The sequence below is a fragment of the Mauremys mutica genome, chromosome 1 (genome assembly GCF_020497125.1).
Source record: "Mauremys mutica isolate MM-2020 ecotype Southern chromosome 1, ASM2049712v1, whole genome shotgun sequence".
NCBI classification, from domain to species: Eukaryota; Metazoa; Chordata; order Testudines; family Geoemydidae; genus Mauremys; species Mauremys mutica.
In genome coordinates, this window is record NC_059072.1 from 367,906,298 (window position 1) to 367,916,597 (window position 10,300).

The 10,300-nt window shown below is 47.6% G+C and overlaps 1 protein-coding gene across 1 annotated transcript; it reads right to left on the reverse strand.

The window, feature by feature from the left end:
- Nucleotides 1-8,758: 8,758 nt before the first annotated feature.
- LOC123362847 (olfactory receptor 52R1-like) lies at nt 8,759-9,727 on the reverse strand. Its single transcript, XM_045003353.1, has one exon. The coding sequence runs from the start codon at nt 9,725-9,727 to the stop codon at nt 8,759-8,761; it is 969 nt and encodes a 322-aa protein (XP_044859288.1).
- Between the last annotated feature and the right edge of the window lie 573 nt (nt 9,728-10,300).

The window sequence follows — 10,300 nt, forward strand, 5'->3', positions numbered from 1 at the left end:
TGATGGCCAGTGGAGTCCTGTTGGTTTCTTTCTTGTGTTTGTCTTGCAGTAGGAGGCTTTTGGGTACATGTCTGGCTCTGTTGATCTGTTTCCTTATTTCCTCGTGCGGGTACTGTAGTTTTGAGAATGCTTGGTGGAGATTTTGTAGGTGTTGGTCTCTGTCAGAGGGGTTAGATGCGGTTGCTCTGAAATCCCCATGCTCATACTTACTTACTCCTTGCTTCCGCTATGCCCTCAAAATTTATAAAAATGGGAGATATTCCACCCCCTAGAAATGGAAGGGGCCTTCAAAGGTCATTGAGTCCAACCCCCTGCCTTCATTAGCAGGACCAAGTACTGATTTATTTTGCACCAGATCCCTAAGTGGCCTTCTCAAGGATTGAACTCAGAGTTCAGAAAGCTAATGCTCAAACCACTGAGCTATTGCTCCCCCCTTTTCCGACTTGTTTTCCAATCTCTCTGGCTGTTGCCTGCCTGCTTGGGCCCAATCCTGCTTTCCTCGCTGAACAGTCCCTTCCATGGACACCGGCTTTGTTCCACTACCAGTTTAGCTAGGAGGGTGGGCTTCTCACCTAGCCCCCACACTTCCTGGTCTCTTCCCTTAAACATTCTTACTCACAAGGCTACTGAGTCCTCCCTCGTGAGGCTTGCCACCTGGACAGAATGCATGGCCGATTGGCATTTAGCTATTCAATTTCCTCTTGTGGCAAACATACTGCTGTTATGGCATATGCTGAGCACAATTGATTAAATTTTGACAAGTCCCTGAAAGACCGGTACTTGCTTAGCCAGGGCTTCCTTTTATATCTGGAAGTCCTGTCTCAAGACCTGCAACTTGCCCTGGGCATAGGTTTGAGTTGCTGCCTGGTTCATGATCTATGCTCTTAATTGCTCAATTCTAGTTATCAAGTACACATCTCTTCCCTTTTCTCCAACTTCTCTATTGCCCAGTCCTGCTACGGCTGGGGTAGATCCACCTGCCACCCTTCCTGGTCAACTGGGGTGGAGAGAGGAATGCTAAACCCCTCTCCAATTCTCAGACTTACTGCGGCTGAGAATGGGCACACCTTTAATCATGCAATCCTCAGCATATAACACCAACAGTACCAAGCAAAGCAAACATAAAATAACAAGAGTAAAATAAATAGATGGTGTAAATTCTGCAGGCCTCCCCCATTCTCAATTGCCCACCAAACTGTGACAAATTTCTGTTACCAATCGATCCCTTGTATCAGGTGATCAGGCTGACACTACAGGATTGTTGGGGGACGATAAAGAAAACACACCATATGATTGAATTTTAAAGCTTCATTAATAAAATAATAAAACAACAACAGAGAGGGATGGGAACGCTCCCACATCACTCAGAAAAACATTAATGCCCCAAGCCCTAAGCCACTTTAATACTCACACACGTACGTCCAGACTGGCCATGTCTGTGTATAATGTTCAGTGAAGGGGAAGAGGTGGACGGGAGATTATCCCGTATACAGCTTGCCCAGAATTTCCAACATGCTTCCGCTCTTGGGAGGGCTGTTCTTTTACACCCTGGAGTCTGCTGCGGCGTCTCTTTCAGAGATTCAAGTCCAGGTCGGCTGCCTGTGACTTCTCGAGTGTCACCAAGCCACACCGGCTCCGGGGTCGCAAAGGCACACTGTTAGATCTCACTGGACAGTTAAGATTTGCAAATGTAATCTCAGTTCTGTAACTTGTATTGCCTTTGGTTTGTCTCTGTCTACATTTTTTCACAGCCACCTGGGGCTGAAAGCAGTTTTCCTTTGTATTTAGCATAGTCTGCGTTGAATCTTGACCTTGAACGCAGAGCAACTTTCTCTTTATCTCTGGGCCAAGCTGAATTTCAAATTAACCCGTTCCTTTCCTCAATAGAGAAATTGCTCCCACTGTGTGAGAGGCTTTTTGGTGATTAAAAGCTCCTCTTAGATGTATGATCTTATCTTGATAGAAGGTACCTTCTAGTGGGCATTGTTTAGATGGATTTTCATGCGTGTAAAGATTCCAGTTCTCTAAATACCTTCATGTTTTAGGACCATAATGTACGTACATATAATATGCTGAGGTACCCTTAGGGGGTGAGGTGGAATGTTTAGACTGTCCCTCCCCCATTTTCCACTTACACACACAGGGAGGGTGCCCTGTCTGCGCTAGTGGCACATAAACTAAGGATCTCTCCATACAGGGTACTCACACAGGAGAGACTAACGAGAATGCCCACGACCCTCCTACACCTCCCTTCAGCAAAGAGCGTCGGCTAGTCTCAGGGAGACGGCGCCGCTTACTCTCGTTGCGTCCAGTGAGATGATCAGACTGTCAGTAGCCAACACGGAAAGGAAGGGGGGAGGGAAGATGGGTTCACGCGCTCCTAGACCCAGTTAGCTTCCTTGTCGGACGATGCCAGGCCAAGTCAGCCCCCGTGGGTCGGATCTTCTACAGATCCTCTAGTTAGCGGGCTTGCGTTAGAATATTTCTGGTCATAAGCTTTTGGTTTGCAGAAAACTCTGGGCGTCTTCTGGTAACAGCCATTCACACTGGTGTACACACACCAAGGCCTCTATTTCTAAATACCACGATGCATCTATACCTTACGTCCGTACTCAAAACCCCTCAGCACTGGTGCATTAACCTTATTGGGGGTGGCAAAACTAAGTCCCCAGCTCCAAATAAACTAAACTTATTGGGGGTGGCGAAACAGTTCCCCAGCACCGCTCTGCATCTGATCTTGCTGCACAGTCAATAGGTTCAGATGGCGTGAGGCCAACAGGGACAGCAGCCCCACGGACAGTCCTCCTCCGAAACCCCAATAGAGATTTCAAAAGGTCTCATACCTTTCTAGTGGCACCATGGGGTTCGAAGGGGAACGATCCGTAGCAGCAGCCTGTGTCTCAGTAGGCGTTGCCATCCTGGACGAGCCCCCAAAATTTTCGGAGAAAAACTTAGATCTCACTTTTAGGTTGGGTGCAGCAGAGTCAGATACTTTATTTTCTCTTTACAATTGCATAGAGGGAGGGAGTGCGCTAGGGCACAGGGTTTCCCCCTCCTAGGCAAGTCTCTCTCCAAGTAAACAATGACAGCAAGCATTTATACTTTTTGTTACCTACAATAATGAGCAACAGCTGCATTTTGTTTATACATAGGCTATTTTGTTATCTTATTTCTCTCACTTCTATTTAGACGCCAATTTACATTCCTTATTATCGACACAAGGTCGCAACGACTTCTCCCACAGTTCTTTCCCACTCACTTCACACAATCCTCAGTTCTACAAATCTCACATTATTAGGGTTACCGCTAGCCTGACTCTTGCTAACAGAGACTGGCATGCATTGAAATCCCTGTCAGTCCTTGCTCTACTTCCACAACATCCAGATGCTGCTAATCCCCTAGAGGCTGAGTGAACCCCACTGGGATTGCACAGAGCTATATTATAAATGATGCACATCCCTGTGTTGGCCCTCAGCATTGGATGCTACTACATATGCTGGGGTGAGACAGGCATGGGACACGGCTACCTGAGGGGGATTCCCAGGGAGACACTTCCATCTCAGGATTCACAGGTACCATCTCTTGCTGAGGAGCTCACCTGCTCGACAAACCCAGTGTAACATGTATGTGATGGGATAGAGAGTAAGTCTGTGTCCTTTATGCTCTTCACATCCTTTAAACTGCCCATTGCCCCTGCCACAGGGAATGAATTTTGTCTCTCTCACAGGGCAAAATGTCACCCTTCGCTGGGGCACCAGTCTGACTGGCTGCCAGACATGAGGTGGCTGCATTTCAGTGGCACACTGGAGCCTTCAGGATGAAAGGTTTTACTAGAATTACAAGACAAGGCCAAATTCTGAGGCTGTGACCCATACTTTCCTCAGTCCCCAATGAGGAAACCCCCACTTGCAGTCAGAACTGAGTAAAGATTTCAGGAGCCAGCTGTGTGTGAATGCAGAAACTGTCTCCTCCTCCTTTTTCATTTTAGGAGGAGGTGGGATTGCCCTCACTGGCGGTAGAACCCCAGCCATTGGTGTTAGCAGTGTCTACACTGATGTGCTACAGCAGCACCACTCTAGCCTCGAGCAGATCTTCCAGAATAACATCCAGTCTGGATCTGCAGAGATGGATAAATTGGAGAGAGTCCAGCGGAGGGCGACAAAAATGATTAGGGGGCTGGAGCACATGACTTATGAGGAGAGGCTGAGGGAACTGGGATTGTTTAGTCTGCAGAAGAGAAGAATGAGGGGGGATTTGATAGCTGCTTTCAACTACCTGAAAGGGGGTTCCAAGGAGGATGGATCTAGACTGTTCTCAGTGGTAGAAGATGACAGAACAAGGAGTAATGGTCTCAAGTTGCAGAGGGGGAGGTTTAGGTTGGACTTTAGGAAAAACTTTTTCACTAGTAGGTTGGTGAAGAACTGGTATGGGTTACCTAGGGAAGTGGTGGAATCTCCTTCCTTAGACGTTTTTAAGGTCAGGCTTGACAAAGCCCTGGCTGGGATGATTTAGTTGGGTTTGGTCCTGCTTTGAGCAGGAGGTTGGACTAGATGACCTCCTGAGGTCCCTTCCAACCCTGAGATTCTATGATTCTATGATGCCTCATCTCCTTCTTGGACTGAATGACACATCCCAGCTGTCAATGTACTCGAGAGACTTGATTTGAACCTGCAATTGATTCCATCACTACTACAAGCATGAACCAAGGACTTTGTCATTATTGTATGTAATTGATTCCATTTAAATACATATTCCACGAGATGATGAAACACTTTCCAGTCCATTAGCTGTTAAGGAGGATGTAAAACAGTGTCTACTGTAGAACCTTAGAATTATGAACCACAGAATTATGAGCGCTCGATCAAGCACACAAACTTTTGGAATGAGAAGAATACTCAACCTGGGGGTTGGTACCCCTGAGAGGGTCACAAAGTTATTACATGGCGGGTCCTGGGCTGTCACCTCCACCACAAACCCCACTTAGCCCCTAGCATTTCTAACAGTGAATATATTAAAAAGTGTTTTTCGTTTACAAGGGGGTCACACTCAGAGGCTTGCTGGGTGAAAGGGGTCACCGATACAAAACGTTATTATTTCTAGGATGCTGCTACCAAAAGAATCACATACTGTTTGACCCGGGTTATAGCAAAGGGCTTTCTAGCAATTTGGAAGAAGACATAAAGGGGAGAAATAACAGGATGACAGAGTTGTCATTCTCCCCATAACGACACACCTGAAAGTACCAGAGGAAAAAGACAGAACAGGGGGGCAAATGCTCATCCCAGGCAGAAAGAAGTCAGGCTGCCTGAGAAAGATAACCTGCTCGTACGCCCTAACTGGGTGAGACACTGCTGGATTCAAACACTAACTAACACATTAAGCTTTAGTTGTGGTTTAGTGTTGTTTCTTATGATAATCTACTTGGATCTGTTTCCTTTCTCCGATAATCATTTAAAAGCTCTCTCTCTTTCTAGCTAAACACCCTGATTTTATATTTTACCACAGTGAATTGTTTGAAGCGCAACGGGGAAAGATTTCAGCCCATGCACAAAAGTCAGTGCACATCCGCTTTCCTTTGTAGAAATGGTGGACTGGGTAATAAATTCATGCTGGTCGGGTTTTCACCAGGGCAGGACAGTAGAGGTCTGGGATCTTAGGCTGGGCATCTGGGAGTATTGTGGTTGTAGTTTCTCTACTGCAGTTTCATGAGTGGCTGGCCTGGGCAGTTGTGAACACATCTGGGGGTGGTTCCTGCCCATAGATGTGGAGGTGAGGCAAGTTGGAGGGTTTCAGCTTATCACAATATTACAAAGCAAGAGGGAACCCAGATTGGTGAGACAGATGGGTCAGCTGTATCTCAGTTCTAGGTGGCATCCCAAGGGGAAACCCTTCACATAGATGTCTAGTATCAGAGGAGTAGCCGTGTTAGTCTGGATCTGTAAAAGCAGCAAAGAATCCTGTGGCACCTTGTAGACTAACAGACGTTTTGCAGCATGAGCTTTCGTGGGTCACTACCCACTTCGTCGGATGCAAGTAGTGGAAATTTCCAGGGGAAGGTATATATATGCAGGCAAGAAGCAAGCTAGAGATAACAAGGTTAGTTCAATCAGGGAGGATGAGGCCCTGTTCTAGCAGTAGAGGTGTGAAAACCAAGGGAGGAGAAACTGGTTCTGTAGTTGGCAAGCCATTCACAGTCTTTGTTTAATCCTGAGTTGATGGTGTCAAATTTGCAGATAACTGAAGCTCAGCAGTTTCTCTTTGAAGTCTGGTCCTGAAGTTTTTTTGCTGTAGGATGGCCACCTTAAGATCTGCTATTGTGTGGCCAGGGAGGTTGAAGTGTTCTCCTACAGGTTTTTGTATATTGCCATTCCTAATATCTGACTTGTGTCCATTTATCCTTTTCGGTAGAGACTGTTTGGCTGATGTACATAGCAGAGGGGCATTGCTGGCATATCATGGCGTATATTACATTGGTGGACGTGCAGTGAATGAACCGGTGATGGTGTGGCTGATCTGGTTAGGTCCTGTGATGGTGTCGCTGGTGTAGATATGTGGGCAGAGTTGGCATCGAGGTTTGTTGCATGGTTTGGTTCCTGAGCTAGAGTTACTATGGTGCGGTGTGCAGTTACTGGTGAGAATATGCTTCAGGTTGGCAGGTTGTCTGTGGGTGAGGACTGGCTTGCCACCCAAGACCTGTGAAAGTTTGGGATCATTGTCCAGGATGGGTTGTAGATCCCTGATGATGCGTTGGAGGGGTTTTAGCTGGAGACTGTATGTGATGGCCAGTGGAGTACTGTTGGTTTCTTTCTTGGGTTTGTCTTGCAGGAGGAGCTTCTGGGTACATGTCTGGCTCTGTTGATCTGTTTCTTTATTTCCTCGTGTGGGTACTGTAGTTTGGAGAATGCTTGGTGGAGATTTTGTAGGTGTTGGTCTCTGTCTGAGGGGTTAGAGCAGATGTGGTTGTACCTCAGTGCTTGGCTGTAGACAATGGATCTTGTGGTGTGCCCGGGATGGAAGCTGGAGGCATGAAGGTAGGCATAGCGGTCGGTAGGTTTTCGGTAAAGGGTGGTGTTAATGTGACCATCATTTATTTGCACCGTTGTGTCTAGAAAGTGGACCTCCCGTGTAGGTTGGTCCAGGCTGAGGTTGATGGTGGGGAGGAAGCTGTTGAAATCATGGTGGAATTTTTCCAGAGTCTCCTTCCCATGGGTCCAGATGATGAAGATGTCATCAATGTAGTGTAGGTAGAGAAGGGGCATGAGTGGACGGGAGCTGAGGAAGCGTTGTTCCAGGTCAGCCATAAAAATATTGGCATATTGTGGGGCCATGCAGGTGCCCATAGTGGTGCCACTGATCTGGAGATACATATTGTCATCAAATTTGAAATAGTTGTGTGTGAGGATAAAGGCACAGTGCTCAGCAACCAGTTGTGCTGTGGCATCATCAGGGATACTGTTCCTGACTGCTTGTATTCCATCTGTGTGTGGGATGTTTGTGTAGAGAGCCTCTACATCCATGGTGGCTAGGATGGTGTTTTCTGGAAGGTCACGAATGCATTGTAGTTTCCTCATAAATCAGTGGTGTCACGGAGATAGCTGGGAGTGCTGGTGGCATAGGGTCTGAGTAGAGAGTCCACATATCCAGACAGTCCTTCAGTGAGAGTGCCAATGCCCGAGATGATGGGGCATCCAGGATTTCCAGGTTTGTGGATCTTGGGTAGTAGATAGATTAACCCTGGTCAGGGCTCTAAGGGTATGTTGATTTGTTCCAGTGTTAGTGTAGGGAGTGTCCTGAGTAGATGATGCAGTTTCTTAGTGTATTCCTCAGTGGGATCTGAAGGAAGTGGCCTTTAGAATTTGGTATTGGAGAGTTGTCTGGCGGCCTCCTTTTGGTAGTCAGACCTGTTCATGATGACTACAGCACCTCCTTTATCAGCCTCTTTGATTATAATGTCAGGGTGGTTTCTGAGGCTGTGGATGGCATTGCGTTCTGCACGACTTAGGTTATGAGGCAAGCGATGTTGTTTTTCCACATTTTCTGCCTGTGCACGTTGGCGGAAGCATTCAATGTATAGGTCCAGACTGTCATTTCGACCCTCAGGAGGAGTCCATGTGGAGTTCTTCTTCTTGTGCTGTTGGTGGGAGGGTAACCGTGTATCAGTGCGCTGTTCAGTGTTGTCCTGAAAGTATTCTTTGAGTTGGAGATGGCGAAAGTAGGCTTCCAGATCGCCGCAGAACTGTATCATGTTGGTGGGGGTGGCAGGGCAGAAAGAGAGTCCCCGAGATAGGACAGACTTTTCTTCTGGGCTGAGTGTGTGGTTAGATACATTGACGATATTGCTGGGTGGGTTATGGGTACCACGGTTGTGGCCCCATCACATAGATGATCCAGAAAGTGATGGGGGAGTGGAGAGGAGTGGTAAACAGGGGCAGAGCCTTGAGGGGAAAGGCCCAGAAGTGTGTGGAGCCATGACAGAAGATGTGTAGCAGCAGTGGGGATTTTGGGGGAAAAGGTGGGGCAAGGGGCAAGTGTCCAGGTTTAAAAGGTGTCCAGTTACAATTAGAATTATAGTTAGAAAGGTGGCAAACCTATGTGTTAATGAGTTGTATGTACACCAATTCCATAGTACGTCAATCTGAGAAAGCTCAGTAAAACCAGGAAAGGGTTTAATGTCTCTTTGACTGCCCAGTAAGTGATTCAGGGGAGATGACCCGGCACCATGCCACCAGCCAGGTCTGCATGGACCTAGGTCTCAGACCTAAGAGCACCAGGAGAAAACTTTTGTCCCTTTATGAGTAAAGATCTGGAGCGTCTTGTCCCGGATCTGTTTGGTCCTCACCCCGTAGATGATGGGATTTAGCATGGGGGGCACCAGGAGGTACATGTTGCCAATAAAAACGTGAAAATGACGGGGTAAATTGTGCCCAAATCGGGATGTGAAGGAAGAGAAGAGAATTGGGATGTAAAAGGCTAAGATGACACAGAGGTGGGAGCTGCAGGTCCCAAAAGTCTTGAGCCGGGCGTCCTTTGTGGGGAGGCTGAAGATGGCCCTGAGGATCTGGATATAGGACCCAGCAATAAAAAACACATCCAGTCCAATACCACAGAATACCACAAATAGGCCATAGTAACTACTGATATGGGTGTCGGAGCAGGCCAGCTTCACCACATACATATGCTCACAGTGTGTATGGGGGATGATGTTGGTTCTGCAATATGGCCACCGCCTCGCCAGGAAGGGATAGGGTAGTGCAAGCAAGCTGACACGCAGCACGACAGCCAGGCCAATCTTGACCACCATGCGGTTTGTCAGGATGGTGAAATGTCTCAGGGGATGGCAGATGGCTACGTACCGATCCACAGCCATGGCCACAAAGATTCCAGACTCAATCGCTGAGAAGCAGTGAATAAAGTACAGCTGGGCAAGGCAGGCACTGAATTCAATCTCCCTGGAATTGAACCAGAAGATTGCGAGTATTTTGGGCATGGTGGATGTGGACAGGACCAGGTCAGTGACGGCCAGCATGCAGAGGAAATAATACATGGGTTCATGGAGGCTCGGCTCCCTCTTTACGATGAAGAGGACAGTGAAATTCCCCAAGATGGCTATGGCGTACATGGTGCAGAAGGGGATGGAGATCCAGACATGGGTGGCCTCCAGGCCAGGAATTCCAAGCAGGATGAAGGTGGAGGGGTTGGTGAATTCGGTTGTGTTGGAATCTGACATGGAGCAAGAGAGAAATTGTACAATTCCGAAGCAGAATGGTGTCTCCTACTTGTACGGTATGTTCCCCTGACTTTCTGTATTTGCCCAGGGTCTAGGGTGATGATTGCAGTGGAACTGCCTGGATGGAGAGACAATATGAATATCAGACAGTTCATGAACTACTGGAGGCTGTTTTGATGGGAGAAGCAGATTGGTTGCTCTTTGCTCATTGAAAAATGACATTTTCATTATTCAGATAAATTAATTATCAACAACTGAGTGTGGAGGAGTGAGAGACCTGCACCCCCGGCTTCCTGCGGTGCACCGTGACTCTCTGCCATCCAGAAAAGCAGAAGGTTTATTTAGACGACAGGAACACATTCCAAGACAGGTCTTGCAGGCCCAGACAACAGTATCCTCCCCAATTAGGTCCATATTGGGGTCTCAGAGGCCCCACAGACCCCTTGGGGAGTCAGAGCCCTGTCTGGGCTCCCCTCCATTCCACAGCCAGCTCCTGAAACCCTTCTCACCCTCCAGTGTCTCCTCCCCCCAAGCTTTTGTTCAGCTTCCAGTGCAGAGGTATTGCCTGGCCTC

Coding starts and splice junctions, on each gene's coding strand:
- LOC123362847 (XM_045003353.1), bottom strand. CDS start 9,727: ATGTCAGATTCCAACACAACCGAATTCACCAACCCCTCCACCTTCATC.